Source organism: Pyxicephalus adspersus, chromosome 5 (genome assembly GCF_032062135.1).
Source record: "Pyxicephalus adspersus chromosome 5, UCB_Pads_2.0, whole genome shotgun sequence".
NCBI classification, from domain to species: Eukaryota; Metazoa; Chordata; class Amphibia; order Anura; family Pyxicephalidae; genus Pyxicephalus; species Pyxicephalus adspersus.
Genome location: NC_092862.1, coordinates 142,331,638 through 142,353,883, shown reverse-complemented (window position 1 = coordinate 142,353,883; position 22,246 = coordinate 142,331,638). Strand labels below are relative to the sequence as shown.

The window sequence follows — 22,246 nt, the reverse complement described above, 5'->3', positions numbered from 1 at the left end:
CCCGGCAAGAATTGTGCTGAGTCTGAGCACAGCTCTGTGTAAACAATGCAAAAGAGACCGGTCATAAATATCCACCTGGAGGCACTTTTTTAAAGTAAAATTTTACAACTCCTTTAGGTCTAAAAAATCACACTAACTCAGCTACATGGATGTACAGTGTGTGCCGTGCATTGTAACAAGGCAGACCAAGTATTTGAATGTTGAAATGAATGGTGACCAAAAGAAATGCATGACCATTTATATACTTTACAATTGCACCACAAATCATTGTAACCTGGTAGGGTGAGGTGTGTTGGGCAGCTGTTTATATTAAATGGCACCTTTACAACAATACATATCAAATGTGTTCCCAAACTTTGCAGTAACATGTAAATAGGGTTTGATTCTTCCTTGGTTTTGGATCATTTATATTAGCTGTACCTTTTCAAAGATCATGTGCACGAGATATAACAAAGGTGCCACGGGAAGCCGGGACAGGGGGATTTGGGTCTCAGAATAAGACAGTTTTGTAGTCATGTGACTCCTGAATAATAATAATAATGTCCTTTAAACTATGTCGATGGATTATACTTGCCAATAATAGGCCAAGAAATCTGGGGGCATGAATAATATGGTAAATTACATCACACTGGGTCTCCTGGCTTATTACAACTGCTTCTACTAACATTTATTTAAAAAAATGGGGATGTGTATGTATTTAAGTAAATTTCCTTTTTATTTTTGTATGTTTATTTTCTTTTTATTCTTTGTATAACCCTATACCAATTCCTCAGGTTCTAGAAATCACTACTCAGCAATGAAACCTAAAGGGAGCCAGATATTAGAAAGAAGCCCTGACCCTTAACACTGGGCTCTCCTAAAATTGAAGGAAGGCATTGGGCATGATTGGTACAGGAAGGGGGGTGCATGTTCCCATCTTTCCTGGTCACCCAAATTACAGGTCTATGTAAAGGTTTGGCATGGGAAGAAAGGAAATAAATTGGGTTACACCTAAATTGTATCCGGACCCTTAGCCAAGCATGCAATCTGAATGTCCAGTAAGAAAGTGCAATGAGCAGCCATTCCTTTCCCTTCCTGGGCATGAACCTGAATGGAACTAAACTTGGGCACAATTGGGATACAGTTGTCACCACATGGCAGGATCATCGGGAATTATTAATATGAAATCTCTCTTTTTCTGCACCCAACAGCCACCCGGTCAGAGTTGAACCAATGGAGGAATGTTCTTTGTGTGTTTCCACTACTAAGTTCCTTGCTGTTTGTTTGACATCTGATTGCAATGTTTGTACTGTGGATGTGAGAAGAGCGCAGCATCCCGGATGTGCACCAGGCCAGAATATTTCTCAGCACCGTCAGGCTGGAGGCATCTACTGATGAATCAGCCTTAGGGAGCCACATATTGTCCTGGGGATGACGTCTGCTCGGTGCTGATCAATATCACAGCTCCTATAGTGTCAAGTGATCCAGTACTGATTCATCTCTATTGAGGAAACAAACCAGGAAATAAGCAGACCAGCTTCCTGCATGCAACTGGTTTGTCAGGATTTCTCATGAAAATCCCCCACGGGTGGCCAAGTTCACTATACAACCAGCCGTGTCACCATCAAGTTAGAGCAATGACACCCCATAGACGTGAGATTGGGGCAAAATTCGGATGGTTTTGAATAATCAATCCTGGCGTTCTAATTCTGTCTGTATTTTTATGCAAAAAGCGGTACTTTGTTTTGCATGGAAATTATTTTACATTGTAGGCCTAAAAATTCTTAGGCATAACTCACAGAAATATGTCCAATATTTAATACATTTATTAATAAACTTTAACCCCCCCCCCCCAGTGGTAAACGGTGTCACTCAGGGTGGCTTTTTGGTGCAAAAAGTGGTAATCCCGAGTCACACTCGGCGTCGCTTTAACTTGAAAAAAAAAACACTTACCTTGCTCCGTCGCTGTCCCTCGGCGTCCTGCTGGTCCCCGCAGGTCCTGGGGACACGTCTGTCTTCTTCCAGCTCAAACGACGAACTGCAGAGACGCGAGATCTGTGGGCTTTCCTGGTGACGTTGGTGCATGCGTCGGTGCGGGCGGGAGGATCGGCAGGAAATTCAAATCATTTTGTATTGGATTCAAAACAAAAAAGCTGTATTGAGTCCAATACAAAGAAATCTTCATATATTATATATAGAATTACATTATATATATGCTACTGTACAGTTGTTTTACATGTTTGACTATATATATTCTTTTTTTTTTTTTTTAAGATTTTTTTTATTTATTATCAAATTTATTGACTATTGGACATATTTTGGTGAGTTTTAGTGAATTTTAGCCTACAACGTAAAATAAATTTCCATGCAAAAAAATTGTAATGCTTTTTGCACGGAAATTTGGACAGAATTTAATTTATCCTATTATATAAGGATTTGTATGTAAATGTAAAGTATAATGACAGTCTTTAAAAGTGTTTGTTTTTGATGGTTGCTTAATCTGTGATCACACAAATTTATTTGGATTTAGTCTTTTATGTTTTTGTTTTTCCATTTTCCCATCTACTAGAGTTTCTTAATGTGACATTAAAGCACTTATTTGTCATTTTTCTTCTGTGGAAAAAAGAAGATAGAATGCTAGGGGGGTTTAAAAAAAAAAAAAAAAAAAAAAAAAAAATCGGTTCGAACAAGGGTGCATAAAAATAGTGAAATGTGTAATATAACTGTACAGTAGCATGTATAATATATATATATTATATAATAATTACTTTGTATTGGATTCAATACAGCTATTTTGTATTGAATCCAATACAAAATAATTTGAAATTCCCACCGCGCCTCCTGCACACTCCGACGCATTCACCGACATCACCGGGATCTTCCAGGGAACGTCACTGCACCCGCCGGCTGAAGATCGGAAGAAGAGGACGCGGCCCGAGGATGGGATCCAACAGGCAGGACGCCGGAGGATGTTGATAGGACAAGGTAAGTGTTTTTTTTATGTTTTTAGATACCCCGAGTGTGGCTCGGGGTTACCGCTTTCAGCTTGTTATTTTTTTTTACCCCGAGCCACATTCGGGATTACCACTCAGAAGGTTAATTTTAGTAGCTCAGTCAGTTGACATTAAGGTTCCGTTAACCTCCGTGGTGGTATTCCCGAGTGTGGCTCGGGGGTAATTTTCAGTACCAAAAGCGGTAACCCTGAGTCACACTCAGACAAAATTGCCAGAGAGTTTTTACACTTTACCTGTTCCCCACATTCCAGCGGTATCCTCCAGCCATGCCTGGCATTTGCTTCCCGGCATCGCCAGGCTACATAGATGCCAGTGGGGCAGTATGAACTTGTGGCTAGCAGGCGGGACCGTGCAGGAAATTTAAAATATTAAGTATTTTTAAATGTACCGCTTTTACATTAAAAAATACTTATTATTCAGACCACTAGGAAGGTTAATAGAGTGCCGTGTTGCATGTTGACATGCATTGCTTTATATTATAAGCCAAAACGCACCAAAAAAGGTGCATGCAGAATTCTTGGCAGCACCGGGGTGGGGAGTGCACATTAGCGCTGCAGTGCCCATGGTTTGACAAGGTGCTGTGTTTGAGTGGCATTGATATGATACCATACCATGTGTTCTGGGGATGAGCTCTAACAATTTCAGCCTCTCCAATAGAAAGTTACCAACTGTCTGAACAAAATAAAATTACAACATCTGATCCAAGTGCAAGTTCTGAAACCAGAGTACCAGTATGTCAGTCTGGTATTCTTTAAAGCAGACCTACTGTTAGACATTTTATTTCATGCTGTGGAAGTACTATGTAATAGTGAAACTGCTTCAGGTATTCATTATCTCTTACAGAGATCCCAGTGTTCCCCATTAACATTGCTTTATTCAGCGCCATCTTTGTACAGGCATCACAGGCTGCTCACCTTCTTCCCAGACGGAGTTGATACAATGACACAATATGCATTGCCTGTGCAGCTATTGTCTGTTCATTAATGTCTGATACAGGTCAGCTTTTGCTGCAGCTTCTCACCTTGTGATTGTGAAAAAAATTAAAATGTTTCAGAATGATCACTAGGAGAGAGGAGGCTGAGACTGAGGAAATACATCCTCCTGCCTGCAGCAGAATGATAGCATTGGGTTTGATTTATTAAAGTTCTCCAAGGCTGGATAGGATACTCATTCATCAGTGAAGCTGGGTGATCCAGCAAATCTGGAATGGATCAGGTCCAGGATTAAAAACATTTGCTAATAATGATTTATAAGAAATCCATTCCTGGTTTGCTGGATCACCCAGCTTCACTGATGATTGCGTATCCCCTCCAGCCTTGGAGAGCTTAAATAAATCAGGCCCATAGTCTAAGTCACTGGAGCAGAACTTAAGGCTCTATAATGATAAAAAGTGAAACTATTCTGAAAACTTTTACCATTGTTGTATATCATGACATGTTTATTCATACAGCCATGTAAAGTTGTGACAGGATCACTTTTATTGTTAAGAAGCTCTCTTATGCTGTTTTTGGGGAAATAGAAGTCTTGCAATAGGCAGCAGTGAATAGAGATCTCACCCGGTGCCAATCTGCCATGCCAGCCACCATTTGTAATTCCTCACCAGCTCCCGGGGTGGCAGATTCCTCATAATCCACCTATAACCACTAAACACTAATACCTGCCGGCTGCCCATCCCAGATCTCAGGATTAGGTGGCTTAGGTTCACGTGGCCCTTCGCTGACACCAGGAAGGTGGGGCCCAAATCCTGTTCCTTAAACAAAGCCACTCCTCGGTCACCATGGAGCTTTTCCTTATGGCCAGGACAACACCCGACATCCCCAGCTAAGACAGTCAGCAAATAAGAAAGGAAATTCATTTCTAAGACATCGTACAGCCCTGATAATTCCTAAATTATAATAATAAAAAAGATGTCTGTATTGAATAAATCTTTTCTAAAGTTGCCATTGGCTGAACACATTCATGGCCCATTGAGATGTTTGAGTTGTAGGTGCATGGGCAATGCCCATACTACTGTGCCAGTAAAGCGGAACTGCAATGTAAGTGGTGATCTTCTGCCAAAACCGTGAGTTCTGCTGATTGCAGCAAAGACTTACCTGCTTGTGTCCTGCAGCAAAGACCTACCTGCTTATGTCCTGCAGCAAAGACTTTCCTGCTTGTGTCCTGCAGCAACGACGGCTCCTTATCGCTGCATTCCTGTATTCCCCCATCTCCCTTCTCTTCATACTGAACTTCTAGATCCAAGGAGAACTTCTTTGGCTATTATATGGCCACTCCAACCTGTGCAGGATTTGCATTGTCCCCAGTGGCTCCTCTACTTGGTGGTGCCAAATACAGAGCCGAATTCTTTGCTATATGGACCATGCACCATGCATTGCAGGGCAAAAACAAAACGCCACCAGGGCATTCCAGCAAAAGACTTTGCTTGTCTCTCTTGCCTATTAACTCTACCTTTGGTGACTTTTTGCTTCTTCATTTGTGGTCTGCTTTAATTTTGAACCCCACCATTGGCACCAATGGTGCCAATAATTCAGAAGGGCATCTCTAGACACTAGGTCACGCTGTAGCATGCCGGGTAGTGCCAAGGCATTGCATTACACTAATAAAAGAGAATATTTGTTCTTTAAAACATTAAGATGCATTGGCAGCTTCCTAAATGCGATGCAAAGTTATTTCTGCAACTTAAGGCACCGCATAGACCCAAATGGGCCCTCAGTCCCCCAGCTGAATGAGCTGACTTTGAATCATCTTCAGAATCATAAAGGTGGTTCATTTGGCAGCAAACATTACTAGATTGTAAGCTCTTCAGGGCAGGGTCCTCTCCTCCTATATCACTTTCTGTATCTGCCTGTCATTTGCAATCCCTATTTAATGTACAGCGCTGAGTAATATGTTGGCACTATATAAATCTATATATAAATGGCGCTGTTTAATAATAATAATAATAATATTAAACATAAAATCCGGCCTATGTGCTTATCCTGGAGATATCTGCAGCACTGAGACCAACAAAGGTGAAAATAGCAAAGGTACAAATCATTATAATGCTTTAGTAAATACAATGTCACCTAGCTGGGGTTTAATGCACTTTAATTAGAATGTTATTATAAGGCTTGTGCCCTCAGGCCGTTTTCTTCAGGGACATCGCCATCCTACCCCACACATTCAATATTTGTCTGAGCTGGGTGCCAATATTTATTACACATTCCAACAAATGTCGGCACACAGCTCACAATAAACTGGCAGCCAACTGCACGTGTCTTCGGTGTTTGCATAGGAATCGCTTCATCTTCTACATATCCATAATTATTTATTGGTGTCATTTTCCCGAGGGCTCCTTCACACATCAGACATTGCAGTGCCATTTATGTGCCATCAGACCAATGCACCTCCACGCCAAGCTGCAATGTGCAGGTATTGTTCTATTGTTAGTCAGTGTTCTTCTTTTTTCACTGTCCAGTCAATGGCTGGGGAAGGGGACAGGACCTGCAACGTACTCAACTGCAAAAACAGATTCCCATTCTGAACATCAACCATGAAAATCAAAATCTGCTGTGATCTCCTATAATCCCTCACACAAACTATGGGGGTCATTAAAAGTAGACCTCTTAGATTGTAAGCTCTTCGGGGCAGGGTCGTCTCCTCCTCCTGTGTCACTGTCTGTATCTGTCTGTCATTTGCAACCCCTATTTAATGTACAGCGCTGTGATATATTTTGGTGCTATATAAATCCTCTTTATTATTATTATTATTATTATTAATAATAATAATAATAATAATAATAATAAGTCATAGTTGGCTGTGTCCATATAAGTCACCTAAATGGGGATCTGCCACAAGCCCGATGGTGATGCCCAATGTCTCTATGCTTTGCCCCATTGAGGAGTATTAAAAGCCAACTTTACAATAATGTAGAACAGCATTTCTCAACCTTTTCAGCTTGAAATAATTCATATAATTATTATATCCACAGATCACAGTATATTAGTGTGGTGGTCAGTGGGAAGAATTCCTCTTACATTGCTGGCCATTGGGAAGAATGTCACCCTTACAGATAGCCAAAAAGATCATTGGTGTCACTTATACTGACTCAAGGAGCCCCCAGCAACCTCTGGATTTCATGTTCTTCCATGATAGTCTATCTCCAATCTTGCAGATCTTTAATAAATCAGGCCGGGTGTATACAGAACATGGATATATTGTTGCACCAGAATGGCGTTTGCCCACCCTGAGCTTGCTGTCCTCCTCTCCCTCCGGGGTCACAGATTCCTTCTTTTCCTTTCTAGCTGATCTCATCTCACATTTATAATTCACACTGATTTCCTCTTACAGTTTCGGCTTTATTCCCCAATCAGATCATTTCATTACGGTAACTAAATTCATTTTTTTCCTCCACTGAACAATAGCGGATAATCACACCGGTTCTACAAGTTATTTAACTCGTCAGTAAAATAAAAGAATAGCTGAAAGTTTAATTACATTACATGGGCATCAGTGGTGAGCACGCAAATAATGCAGCACTGGAGTCCTGGGACTGATCCCTATAAACACACATTGGGCTGATTTATTAAAACTCTCCAAGACTGGAGAAGATAGACTATCATGGGAGGATCTGGGTGATCCAGCAAACATGGAAAAGGTTTCTTAAAAATCATTTGCTTTTATTGGCAAATGTTTTAAATCCTGGGCCAGATCCATTTTAGGATAGTTGGATCACCCAGGTTCTCCCAGGATAGTCTCTGGTTTTTAGGAGCTTTATTAAATCAGGTCCAATTTGCCTTTTTTTACATAAGAGCCATCTTTATTTAGGCATCATGCTGGGTCACTATGTACTCGCTGGTCTAAGATGTTGTCTCAGGGACGTAAACATTGAGAAACATAACACATCTTTGCAATTTGGTGCTTTGTGTGCATTATGTTATATACACAGCCATTCATGGTAAATGGCACCCAATGCATTAATGTAATGCAATTCCAGATGCATTGCAGCACACAACCATGCATTGTATCAAAACAAATGGTGGGTCCCTTTTTTTGGTTTGTTCCTTTGCATTGTCATGACACGAACAGACGGCCACAACCTAATACAGGTTATACAATGCAGGGAATGGGGAGGGGTGAATGTGAATGTGAATTCACAAATGTCTGATACAGATCAGCCTCTGCTGCAGTTTCTGATTTGACACAAAGTTACAATGTTTTAGTCTGATCATTGCAGGAATGGAGATTAGGGAAATGCTTCTCCTAGATTGTAAGCTCTTTGGGGCAGGGTCCTCTCCTCCTCATGTGTCTGTATCTGTGTGTCATTTGCAACCCTTATTTAATGTACAGTGCTCCGTAATAAGTTTGGCGCTATATAAATCCTGTTTAATTTTATTATTAATATTATTATTAATATTAAATAAAATAATAATAATAATAAATCCTCCTGCCTGCAGCTCATTGATAAAATCATCTCAGCCTAAGCAAAAGCACTGACTGAAGTTTATGGATAGCATTTCAATGATAAAAGATGGAACCTTTCCTTTGAAATATGATACAGAACTGTACTGACTTTTTTATTATTAGTAAACTGTATTTATATAGCGCCAACATATTACGCAGCATAGTACAATAAATAGGGACTTGTAATAAATTTACATATGCAAGTTTTTTAATGTACAGCGCTGCATAATATGTTGGTGCAATATAAATCCTGTTTATTATCATTATTAATATTATTAACAATTATAATAAAAATAATAATAAAGGTATTAAAAGTCAATTATTTAGAAGAACTCATTTGTAGCGCCAACATATTAGGCAGCATTGTACATTAAATAGGGACTTGTAATAAATGTACATATGCAAGGTATTTAATGTACAGTGCTGCCTAATATGTTGGCGCTATATAAATCCTGTTTATTATCATTAATAATATTAATAACAATTATAATAAAAATAATAATAAAGGTATTAAAAGTCAATTATTTAGAAGAACTCATTTGTAGCGCCAACATATTAGGCAGCATTGTACATTAAATAGGGACTTGTAATAAATGTACATATGCAAGTTATTCAAGTTACAGCACTGCGTAACATGCTGGCGCTATATAAATCCTGTTTATTAACACATTATTACATTAAATAGGGACTTGTAATAAATGTAAATATGCAAGTTACTAAAAATTACTCAATTACTTAGAAGAACCAATTTGTAGCGCCAACATATTATGCAGCATTGTACATTTAATAGACTTGTAATAAATTTATATTATGCAAGTTACTAAAAATTATTTAGAAGAACTCATTTGTAGCTGCACATTGCCTGAATTCCCAAAGATGATTGGAGAAACACAAGTCATTCTTGTGTTGGCCAGCAGAGGGCCCTGTCTATATGCCAAGCTATATGGGTGGCATGGTGGCTCATTGGCCAACACACTGGTCCTGATTTATTAATCTCCATGGCTGTGCAAGACCTGGAATGGATCAGGGGGCCCAACTAATTGCAAATGATTTTAGGAAATCCATTCCAGGTTTTCTGAATCCCCCAGGTTCACCCATGGTAGTCTAAATTCTACTGTCTTGGAGAGCTTTAATAAATCGGGCCCATTGCATTGCATCTGAGTTCTGGCTGCATGGAGTTTGTTGTGATGGTTTTGTGGGTTTCCTTGCCACTAATCTGATAATTTGCTTCCCCCAATGGACCATCTTAATGATGATATAGTAGGGATATTAGATTGTGAGCTCCTCTGGGAGGCAATTAGTGATATTACTATGGACATTGCAGCCAATAGTGTGCCCCTGTGCAGAACTGCCCTGGTCCCCTCGCTCCTGATGAACTGCCTTGGGGCCCTTTTGGCTAAGAAGGGTCCGGGGCCCCTATGCACAATTTTCACCTCCCTATGCCCACCCCGTCAGTCCTATATGTTGTAGATGTATGAATATAGATTTTCCAGCTATGGAAGTACCAGAGATCCCTGCCAGTCTCAGACTCGTCAGCACTGGGGGGGGGGGGATCAGATTCTCTGTAGTCCACCTGCAATTAGCAAATCCTGTAAATTGCAGGGAGTCCAGCCCAGATCCCAGGATTAGACTTCTGATAAATCCCCATTTATCTCATTTCCACCTTAAATTACTGTATTAGATTCACGTCTGCCTGTAATGAGGACATTGGATTGTCAGCTCCTTTGGTTACAGGATGCAATGTGTTCTCAGTGAAGGAGCCGCCGCACATTGATGATTATCTGAATTAGCTTGTAATGACTTTAAGACAATTGTATCTTTATCTTTGAGTAATAATCTGATCTCAAAATTCCATGATTGGATAGGCGGAGGCTTCATCCTGAGCTGCAATTCTCATTGGCTGTTTGTGGACCCCTCACTGCGGATCACACAAATAATGGAAATTAATTAAAAAAAAAAAAAGTGTATCAAAACCCCCAAAACGCAACAACGAATATTTTGCAGTTTGCCATCCTTAGATGCGGTGGCTGCATTAGTTTTCTTTTCCAGAGTGACAACACTCTGTGTTTATTATCCATGGAGGAGCAGCATTGCCATGCTAGGGCAGGATGTGTAGCAGGACTACAGAACCCCCCCCCCCCCCCCCTCATCTCTATAACATAGATGAGTTTGATTGGTATAGCTGAGAACAATGCATATAATGTATGATGAATGATGGGGCCCCATAGCAAAATGACTGGGGCCCTTGGCCTGTTCAATTCACAACTTAATTCAATTACCTAGAGATACAAAATTCCAATGTTATAGAGATTCACAAACCATAAACTCAGATTCATTTTATAGATACTTATCAAATCCACAGTAATAGATTCTTTATTTTAAATGGATTTGGTATTTTCTGAATGTAAGAGCTCAAAGTGGAGGATAGGGGAAGCAGCAAAAGGAGCCAATCAGATGTGTGAACAAGAAGCATGCTATTTAGAAGCAGAGGGACAGAGAGAAGAGCTCATCAGTCTGCTGCTTCTCTTTTCATTGATGCTGGGGGAGAGACAAGTCCTGTAAGTTTTAATGAAATGCAGCAGAGAAAAACCTAGGTCCCCTTGCCTTGCCTGGAGTTTGGCTTTAAATGCTCCGGCACCTGATGCACAGGTAGCCGGGCGCCTCATCCATTGGCATTGCGTAGAATTGCGGTGTCACATAAGTCGTTCAATTTGACACATTTACCTCTCACTTTCACTTGCAGGTAAGAAGCTGTCCAATCACCTGCAGCCAAATCAGGCTTCAGGTAAATCCCTATTCACGATTTACGCTTACCTGTACTTGGCGGACGGCCCAACCATTTAAAGGAAAAAATATTAAAACCGCTCCCAGGCAAGAAATGCCGTGAGATTCTGCCGAGGGAGGGGCTGCTTTCTCCGTGTCATCTGATAAGCAGATTATTGTGTACCTGAGACACTGGAGGTATGCAGGTGTATATATGTAAATAAGTGGGAGGGGCCAATGTGTGCACAGGTGTATATAAAACCCAGGTGAGTAGTTACAAGTCACACACTCAAAGCTGAAAAGCTATCTCTGACTTTGGAGAGGAGGTGAGTTGGCTCTGAATTCATTCATTCTTGCAGGAATTAGATTCAGGTTACCTGGATGGGAAAAAAGTACAATTAGTGGGAATGGAGAAGGGGTGGGGGAGGGGGGTATTGAGAAAATTAATTATTTTCTATGGAATTACTGTCCTGGCTGCACAAAGGCTGTTTTTATTCTCTTTTGGCTGCGTTCATTTCGTGTCACCAAGGAGACGATTTAATTAGCGAGATAGAATGTTTGCACAGCGGGCGATAGCAAATCTGCAGGTTGTTTATTGAAATTTGGGAAAGACATTTTCAGAACTCCTAATCATGAGATTCAATGCAGGAATCACTCTTTTTCACCATTTGATGCAAAAAAAAATTCAACTTGCATGCTAAGGTGCATTATTGTCAAATTCTTCCTTTTTATTTTTTGTATAGAGAGAGGAAGGGTGACAAATCTATAATTGCTTCCTTCACCCCCCATAGGTTGATCTCTATTTATTTACTTGGAAATAACAAAAATGAAAATCTCCCAAAAGAAATCAAAAGTCTTATTATATTATTATTATTATTATTAATAAACAGGATTTATATAGCGCCAACATATTACATAGCGCTGTACATTAAATAGGGGTTGCAAATGACAGACAGATACAGATAGTGACACAGGAGGAGGAGAGGACCCTGGTCAGAAGAGCTTACAATCTAGGAATAATAGTTGTCACTCATTGGCAGATCCCCTTCTACTCCACCTGAGCCCATGGTAAGGGTCACCATGGCAGATCATGAAGGGGTCTTACCAATAGAGTCAAATGAAATAATTCACCTCTTCCAGTGTTAGCGGTCATAGATGGGATTTTGTCTCTGGGCCTGGAATTAAAGGAATTCTTCATGATGGGGACACAGAAAACTATTAAATATTTGTGATGGGGTTCTCCTTTATTATCAGTTATTGGGGGTGCATTGCCTTATCTGTACAGAAGGAATGATAAAATGATTGTCATCATGGAGGGGTAATGTGGGAGTTCTGCAGATTTCAATATTATTATACAAAGTTATTATTATTCATTAAGTGCTCTGCAGGGGAGGGGAGTCATGTGATCATGTGATATGGACCAATAGAAATGTGATGAATGAAATATTAATTTCCATGTATTTTCTGATATTGATAAGTGATAATACGTTTTAGGAAAAATATCTGATGATGAAGGTTCAGCATAGTAAGGACAAATCACCTGAGATTAGGTTGCTGGACAATTTTCACCCAATTAATATTGCAGAAATCTCCCTCAATTATACTTTAAAACAAACTACAGTGAATTGTTTATTTTTAATTATAGTCTACCCCCTACACATATCATAAAATGGTTTCTGAGTAATGCCCATCATCTCTATGCTCTGATGTGCTATAGCCACTTACTCTGCCATACATCTCTATCTTCTGCATGAATGATGCCTAGTGTTATCCAACCCCCTTCCCGTGAGCCCAGGCTTCCTTACAGAGCTTCTGAAAAGTCCAGGAGGTAGGACCACCCCCATTGTCACCATGCAAGGATCCAAACAAAAAGGGGTCTAGAGGGGTTCTAAAAAGAATCCAAATGGTGCTTTAGTGATAGGGTCAATATTTCAGTTATAGGAGGACATTGGTGCACCCCTGTGTCCCCAGAGAGATCCCTCAGCCATAATTTGGGACCACCTGGGAGTTTTTTGTGCCCCCACTCACCTTTGTGTCTGTTACAGTCCCTTTATATTATATTATATATTGTATATTAAAAAATCCATCACCGATAGTGGGCTTCCCTTATATTTGGGCACAGCAGGTTTGCAGACCTGGGAACTCAGCACAGGTACAATAGAAGCTCCTATAATGGACAAAGCAGGCGCACAGACCTGGGAACTTAGCGCCCCCTATAGGGAAGGTGAGGCTGTGAGGGGGTTTACCTCTTCATCAGTTATGGCTTGACTAGCCCTTTATTCTAATAAATAAAAATAAATGACAAATTCCTGAATGTTTCCAATAGAAGTCATTATTTAAATTGAATCTAAAGAGCTACTCACAGCAACAAATCAGAAGTTAGCTGCAATCCATGGGCTGCAAGTCAGGATTTTGTAAGCAAATATCTGATTGGCTGCTACAACTGAGACAATCAAACTATTTATAATCCCAGATCAGGAAGTTTTCCCCAGCCACATCCTGGAGATCCTCCGCAGCCCATGACGTCCACATCAGTTAATAAGTAAGCGGAGGTCATCAGCCTAGAAGAAGAAATGCTTGGAGAGCAGGAACCAAGATACTGAGATCTCTGATCTATAGCAAATCTATAATGTCTGAGTGCTTTGTATTACTAATGCTGGCTATAAATCAGATAAGTTTTACTATTGATAGATAAAAGGTTAGCATAGTGGTGAATTATTACTTAACAAGGGGAATCACAGGAGCACTCATTGGGGCTGATTTACTAAAGATTTACTCCAGACTGTTCACTTACCAATGCAACTTATCACCTTGCAAAGGATAAATCACTTAGCGTGAATGCAGAGAAAATTCACTTTGCAATAAATACCCAATCACATGCAAGGACAGGATTTCTCTTGCATGTGATTGGATGTTTAAAGCCTGCACAGCTTCATCTCATTTAATAAATTAAGTGTAAGGGTTACCAATATTCCTTTAGTAAATCAATTCCAATAGTTGGCATAGCAAACTAGGATGAAACAAACTAGGCATTTGGTCACATGATCAGACTGATAGCTTTTAGCAGAGATCATGTGATCTAATGCCTAGGCTGGCTGCCTAGGAAATGATCATTTCCACCAAGTTACTTTAAATCTGTTTGAGTAGAGCAAGCTCCTGTCCTGTACACATTGCTGAATATAGGACTCTATTTATAAAACAGGGAATCTGACATTCCCTTAAACATTCCCTGGAGGAGAATCTTCCAGGTCTATGTGTTTCAATGGCAGTAATTGATGTTTTAGGGAATATCAGACTCCCTGCTTTATAAAAAGAGCCCAAAGTCTTACATTAATTCCAATATGATTCCTATGATTTAATGTAGCAGAGTTTGTGTAAAGTTTGTAAAGTTTTCCCATTGGGATTTAATTGGTGCCGACCAACTTTTCCAAGTTATGTTGCAAATAAACTTTTTTTTTTTTTTTTGCAGCACCCAACATGGAGTCCATCATCAAGTCAGTATTTGTCCTACTCGTGGCTACCTCACTGTCTCTGGCCAAAGAGAAATCTCCAAAAGACAAGACAGCTACAGAAACAGTGCGGCCCCAGACTCTGTCCAGAGGTAAGAACGGAACAACAAATAATAAAACACCAAAAAGTTGTTCTGCAACTTTTCTATGTGCAGACAACTCCAAGGCCTGGATGTCCTTGTTCCTGGATCCGGTCTGCAGATTTTTCTTAGAAGTGATTAACAAGTCTATGCTTAATGAATGACACGACTATGGACTTTGTACAGCGCTGCTTAATATGATGGCGCTACATAAATACTGTGTAAAATTTATAATAATAATAAAATGAATGAAGTGCAAATTCCCCATGCTTTGTATTGCCTGAATATACAGCAAAAAATAAATAAATCACTTCATTGTCTGATTTTTTGTGTTTTCTTCCTGCAGGGTGGGGTGACAACCTGGAATGGGTGCAGACCTATGAGGAAGCCTTGTTCAAAGCCAAATCAGGGTCAGTCTCAGGACAATTCAATCTATTGCTAGACTGCCATCTTGTGTCAGATTATATTATTACAGTATTCATGTTTTTCTATTGTCATGATTTCTATATGATATGAGTTATACTCTACAGCAGCCTTTCTTGATAGGGAACCCTTAAAATAACTTTTAGATCTTCAGGGAACCCCTTCTATAATTCCTTATATCCTCAGATTACAATTTATTAGTGTTATGGTCAGTGGGAAGAATTCCTCTTACATTGCTGGCCATTGGGAAGAATGTCACTCTTACAGATAGCCAACCTCAGGAGGAACCATAGTTAAAAAACACAACACTGCGGGGTTCCATGGAATTCTGTGGTTCCTTCTGAGGTTGCCAGAGGTTCCTTGTATTGGGAGCAATATTCTCCCAGCCACCAATTCAAGGGGTTTTTTTTCCCGTCAAGTAAAGGGTCACTTTCTTTTCTTCTTTGGAGTTCATTCATTTTAGGAATATTGCCAACAAAATTATCTGCAGAAATATGCTCAGCATGACATTTTGCTTATTCTATTTTAAACATTCTTTGACTTATTGACCAGGCTAATATACCAGGGGTTGGAGGTAAAAAAAAAAATGTTACACCTTGAGAATTTAATAATTATTTCACAAAGTAAAAATGTTGGGAAAGGATTCTCTAGACTAAACTTTATTACTACATTTTGGAATATAAATTTGCTACAATTGTTTTCAGTTTCTTTTAATAGGGTATAATTTATGTGATTTTATTTGCTGCAGAAATCACATTTTGTTATTGCAAACATGGCAATAGTACAATGTTTCTATACTGAACATTTGTTGGAATTGGTGCAAATGAAAGGGCCCCTCCAGGAGTTTCTTTGGCTTTATGAATCTGATTGCTAAATTATTACACCCAATAGGGCTTATTAAATATGTTCTATGTTTATAACATATACATCTATATTACATATTTAAAACTCAATATATATTTCAAAATGTAAAACAAAATTATAAAAAAAGTGCTTTTATTGGAGCAAAAAAAAATCCAGCAGATAATAAATCAAATAATAAATCATATAATAAAAAAAAATCACATATTTTATTTTAATATATACGATATATATTAAAATAATATTATATTAATAATAAAAGATAACAAAATATTTTACAACTAATAATAAAAATTGTGTATAATTTCTAACTGTTTCTGTATTGCACATAACATTTTTATTGCTATCTAAATAAAATAGAACTTATTTTTGTTTTCCAGAAACAAACCTTTGATGCTCATTAACCACAGAGAAGACTGCCCACATTCACAAGGTAAAGAAAATAATGATAAAGCCTAAACAATGGTGGAATCTGAACATTAGGGCTGATTTATTTAAATTTTCCAAGACTTGAGATGATAGACTATCATGGGAGGAGTTGGGTGATCCAGAAAACATGGAATGGATTTCTTTTAGTCATTTACTATTAGATGGCAGATGTTTCAATCCTGGACCAGATCCATTCCAGGTTTGTTGGATCACTCAGGTTCTCCCATGATAGTCTATCTTCTCCAGACTTGGAGAGTTTTGATAAATCAGGTTCATTGAGTGGCACCTGGCAGAGGATTTAGTATATTCGGTGTCACCGGTGCACCATATACCATCATGCAGTCCTTATCAAGGATCCTGATGAATCCGAGGGACAAAGCAGCAATAAATACCTGATGATGGTTCTGGTCCTTCCATGCTGTATTAAAATTAAAAATATACTTTTATCCAATAGGAAGATTTTTTAATTATTTCAAATATTTCTAAAATAGAAAAAGAATTGCAATGCATTATACACAATTTTATTGGTTAGAAAGAGATGAGTGGTGCGGCGAGATGAAAGGAGCACAGAATGCAAAGATCGGCACCGCTGTGTATAATGATATAGAACAGGAAATTAATATTACCTTGTACATAGAAGGGCATTGTAATTCATATTATTATCTGCTCCCTGCAGCCCTAAAGAAAGCCTTCGCCGAGCACAAAGGAATCCAGAAACTGGCTGAAGGATTTGTCCTCATCAATGTTGTTGTAAGTATTAAAATCTCCTTTTCTATCAGTCCTTTAAAAACACATTTCTGAGCTCCAAATACCTTTGAAAACCTAGATTTTACCTTGTAAAGGTGGCAGTGACATCTTCGCTGGGCTGTGCATAGTCTGAGCAGAGCAGGGGGAAGGGCCAGTATGCTCCACCCACCACAGTCTGCCTGTAGAGAACTACAGAGGGGGCGGAGACAAGACTGGTCACCATGCACAAGGCTTGAGAATAGCAATGACCAGTCTTTATTATAGAAGAGGGCCCAGGGGAAGCAAAATAAAAGCAAATTAAACTTTATCTTTAATTCTTTGTGTATGCGGGCTGTAAAATCGGTTTTCTTGGCAATGTTCTGTTGTGCAGCCAAATTTTCTAAAAAAAATGTCCAACATTCATCAATTGAAGGTAGATATGATTCCCATTGGATGGGGTTATACCTCTTCTCACACATTCTCAGGGGTGTCAGTTATATGGCAGTGTAATCTACTGACCACACATAGAGTGTTACATTGTCATTCTGTAAGCCCAGCTCCCAGATAATTCTTCCTTATATCAGGTCAGCCGTCCTTTGTCCCAGCAGGTGGAAGAGAGAGGCATGAATAGAACCCAGCAGAACATGGGGACAGTACATGGAACTGAGGGGGTTTGGGGTGACTTCAGACCTTGCAATTGTTTGGAAAATGCCTCCCCCCTAATCATTCCCCCTCCTAATTATAAATCACAGGGATCCTGGGAATAAACCAAATAGGTCCCTCAATATTAAAAAATGACAATGTGATTTTGCACTCTAGGTCCTTTTTTTTGGCAAATTGTACCATGGTCACGTGATCAGCCCATGTGTTTTAGGACCCCTGGCATCCCATTACAGGACAGTCAGGCACCTTGATCAAAAGTGAAATCTCCAACATCCTCTACAGAGGTTGGCAGAACTTCAGCCTAATGCTATGGGCAGATTTCATAAGGAAGTGAGTTCTGGGGGTAGGAGCAGGGGGACGAGAGTGCAGAAGGTCATATTGAGGACAATAGCAATGAATATAATAATCTGTAGCAATGAATGATTGAATGGAAGGTTTTAGTAAGGATGATTTATGATCATTATTTTTTTCTTTTTTTAGTATGACCCCACAGACAAAAACCTGTTCCTGGATGGACAGTATGTGCCAAAGATTGTATTTGTTGGTGAGTTTTCTTTCTTTTTAAAGAACAATGATAACTTTATATTCAATTCCTAATTTAGGACAGCTCTGTGTAATATGTTGGCGCTATATAACTCCTGTTTATTAATAATAATATTATTGGACAATAATGAAGCTTTTAATTATAATACGTGTTATTGAATTTCTATCTTACGTATTGCAGATCCTTCCCTCGTCGTCAGAGCTGATATTCCCGGGAAATATTCAAACCACCGCTACACCTACGAGCCTACCGACATCGAACTGCGTAAGTGGATGAGGGGTCCCTGTCCTTCCTGGCCCCCTTATTACAAAGCTGTGTGAAACCTAAAATTTTGGTGGAGCCTTTCAACTACGTTTTATTTCCATTAAAGTGGATATAAAGGCAATTTTTTTTTAATTTGGATTAAGTAGCATGGTGGCTCAGAGGTAGCACTCTGGCCTTTGTAGCGCTCGATCCCAGGTTCGAATCCTGACCAGGACACTATCTGCATGGAGTTTGCAGGTTCTCCCAGTGTCTACCTGGGTTTCCTACCACATTCCAAAAACATGCAGTTAGGTTAATTGGCTTCCCCCCAAAACAATTGACCATAGACTACATTGATGACATATGACTTTGGTAGGGACATTTGATAGTGAGCCCCTTTAAGGGACAGTTAGTGTCACGACTATGGACTTTGTACAGCGCTGTGTAATATGATGGCGCTATATAAATACTGTGTAATAATAATAGAGAATGGTCAATGTGGCAATACCATAATTCACCAGCAGATGGCACTATAATCACAGATTTAGGTAAAAAGAAGGAAAGGAGCAAGAGGTCAAAAGCCACATTGAAATGTATAATTACTTTTTCTTAAAGAGACAGTTAAATTGGAATCTGTTGATTGGTCATAGTTTTCTTAAATCATTGGAGCTTTAGCAGGGATATAAATAAATCTTCATTCTCAGCTCCACCCACCTAGCATTATGGAAGCTGTGCACTGCTTTCCTGTTTAAATCAATTTAGGAATTTTCTGAATATTGTCTGCCTAATCAGGCATTGGGAGACCAAGGAGCCTCCATGATTTCAATAAATGGATTGATCCTTTAAGAATTTTGTTTTTTGATCACTCTTAAACGCTTCTTACTTTGACTTCTTTTTATTTTGCAGTCTTTGAGAACATGAAGAAAGCTTTGAAGCTGCTGAAGACCGAGCTGTAGAGATCTTCATGAACTTATATAGTTTATAGAAATATATTCATATTATGGATGTGTCCATGAGATTTCATTTCACAGCCAACCAACAGATTTAGTGGTTTACGGAGGAAGGTTATTTTTGTTTTTCAACTTGTGTTAATGTTTACTTTTTTTTAAAATAAATCAACCCGGGTTATTTAAGTATTTGTGTCTTGTGTGCTTTTTCTTATTAGTGAAAATATAAGCATGGTAAGCCACCCATGAATGGCAGTATTAAACATTCATTATTATATATAGCGCCAACATATTACACAGCGCTGTACAAAGTCAATAGCTGTCACTCACTGTCCTTCAAAGGGGCTCACAATCTAACGTAGAGGAAGAAAAGGGACGTCCCGGCTTTAGGGTCCAATCATATGTTTGGGTTGGGGTCACAAACGTTCTATCTCATACCTATGACAAAAAATAGGTTCAATTTTTGGATTAGGCCTGGTACGGGCCAGCAAATGTAATATATTAGATACATTGTATATGATATATATGAACTTGTAGATATACTGAAATGACCTTCATGCAAATAAATGTCATTTATCTGGAACAGAGTTTCTCAACATGGGTGAACCCTTGAAGTAACTTTCAGGGAACTCCTTCTATAAGTCCTTATGTCCCCAGCTCACAATGTATTAGTGTGGTGGTCAGTGGGAAGAATTCCTCTTACATTGCTGGCCATTGGGAAGAATGTCACCCTTACAGATAGCCAAAAAGATCATTGGTGTCACTTATACTGACCTGAGAGGAGCAGATTGCTCATTGCCACAATCTCTGGAGGAACACTGATCTAGAGCAATATTGATGAAGGTTAGTATGTAGTAGGAACAAACAAAAATGTCATATATTGCAGATTTCTAGTCCTTAGATGTGGTGGTTGCATTCATTTCTTTCCTTTATTTTCACTAGATGATCTTGGCAATAAAATGTTTCCTGTCCCAGGGTGACTACATTACATTAAATAGGGGTTGCAAATGACAAGCAGATACAGACAGTGACACAGAAGGAGAAGAGGACTCTGCCATGAAGAGTTTACAATTTAGGGCAGGGGTGTCAAACTCTGGCCCGGGGGCCAAATCTGGCCCCAACATCTTTTTTTGTTTGGCCCCCAAAGGAATCATAAATAAGAGCTGCAGCTGGCCCGCCGCTGCATTGAAATATCGCCGCTATTACAATTCCCTGCATCACTCGCGTCTATAGACCAGCCGGCTCTCTGCCTATGTGTGGCCCCCCATTGGACTGTTTTATAGACCCAAATAATGCCGGGAATTTTAGTAGCGGCGCTATTTAAATGAAGGGGAAGTTTCAGCGACGGGCCACTCATAAGATTTAGCTCCGCATAGGCCACGTCTGGCATTTCCAGCTCTACCCCCTCAGCTTTTCCTTCCTACTCCAAGGCATGGACATGAATGGCTGGATATTCATAGAAGAATATCGTTATTAGTGTTAGCCTGTGAACAAAGGTTACCATAGACATTTACCTCAGAAGGCTACAAATAGAAAAAGATTTTTTCTTAAAATTAAAAAAAAAAAAAAAAACATTATACCTCTTTCTCTATTATAAGTTTGTTTGAAATGTGATTAAATGTGAAGCAAAACCTCTTTGTTTCCATATGAAAAGGGTATACATCTAATGAGAAGGAAACATTTCCTATATTTTTTCAATAAGTTTCAAGGTTGGCCCACGACTTTGTCTAAGATTAAATTTTTGGCCTTCTGTGTATTTGAGTTTGACACTCCTGATCTAGGAGGTGGGGAGAGTATCATACAATAGGAGGGTCATATGGAATGATGGGAAGTGAAGGGTTTAGGAGACAGAAGAAGACGGGTAGGTGAGGTTGAAGCGTTGGGTTTTAAGTGCTCTTAAATGAGCAGAAAGTAGGAGCAAACCAAAAAGAAGGAGTAAGACCATTCCAGAGAGCCGGGGCAGCTCTAGAGAAGTCTTGGAGCCGTGTGTGTGATGAGGTTATGAGTGAGGAAGTCATTAGTAGGTCATAGGAGGAGTGAAGAGAGTGGCTAGGGGGGATTTTTCGAAAAGGGCAGAAAGGTAAGTGGGAAAAGTGCTGTGGAGGGATTTGAAGGCAAAGCACAGGAACTTGAATTTGGTTCTAAGTTGAAATGGAAGCCAATGAAAAGAACTACAAAGAGAGGAAGCGGAAGAGGAGCAGTGGGAAGGCTGTACGGTGAGCAAGTGAATCACTCACCTTTCTCCTGATCGGCCCAGAACAACACGAGGGCAAGTTTATTGCTCTGGGTAGGCTCAGACAAGTCAGTTTCAAGCTTACACAAGACTTTTTCTCCAGTGCCAGTGACCATTTAGAGTACATGAATCTAAGAAGCGGTTCACTTTATGGGCAAAGACAGAGTCCTTTACCTGCATTATGGTTAATGGTAATGGGTCCATGTGGCTTTGCACCTACAGAATGTCCTAAGACCTACAGGTTGGCACTTACCCAGAGGACTTCTATTTACATAGTGAAACTACCATGGTCAAATCAACATAGGAAGTGACAACTGTAGAAAAATCTGCTTTTTGTTTGAAAATCATTAAGAAAATTTTACAGACATAAGCAAATCTTACACATGAGGG

General features: G+C 39.4%; 1 protein-coding gene across 1 annotated transcript; it reads left to right on the top strand.

Moving 5' to 3' along the window:
- Positions 1-11,482: 11,482 nt before the first annotated feature.
- Positions 11,483-19,812, top strand: LOC140332194 (anterior gradient protein 2-A-like). The gene is made up of 8 exons (XM_072413477.1): positions 11,483-11,524; positions 14,668-14,799; positions 15,134-15,197; positions 16,452-16,504; positions 17,177-17,250; positions 18,370-18,433; positions 18,614-18,697; positions 19,583-19,812. Exons 2-8 carry the CDS (start codon positions 14,676-14,678, stop codon positions 19,630-19,632), a joined length of 513 nt encoding a protein of 170 aa, XP_072269578.1. The 5' UTR covers positions 11,483-11,524; positions 14,668-14,675; the 3' UTR covers positions 19,633-19,812.
- The last annotated feature ends 2,434 nt before the right edge of the window (positions 19,813-22,246 follow it).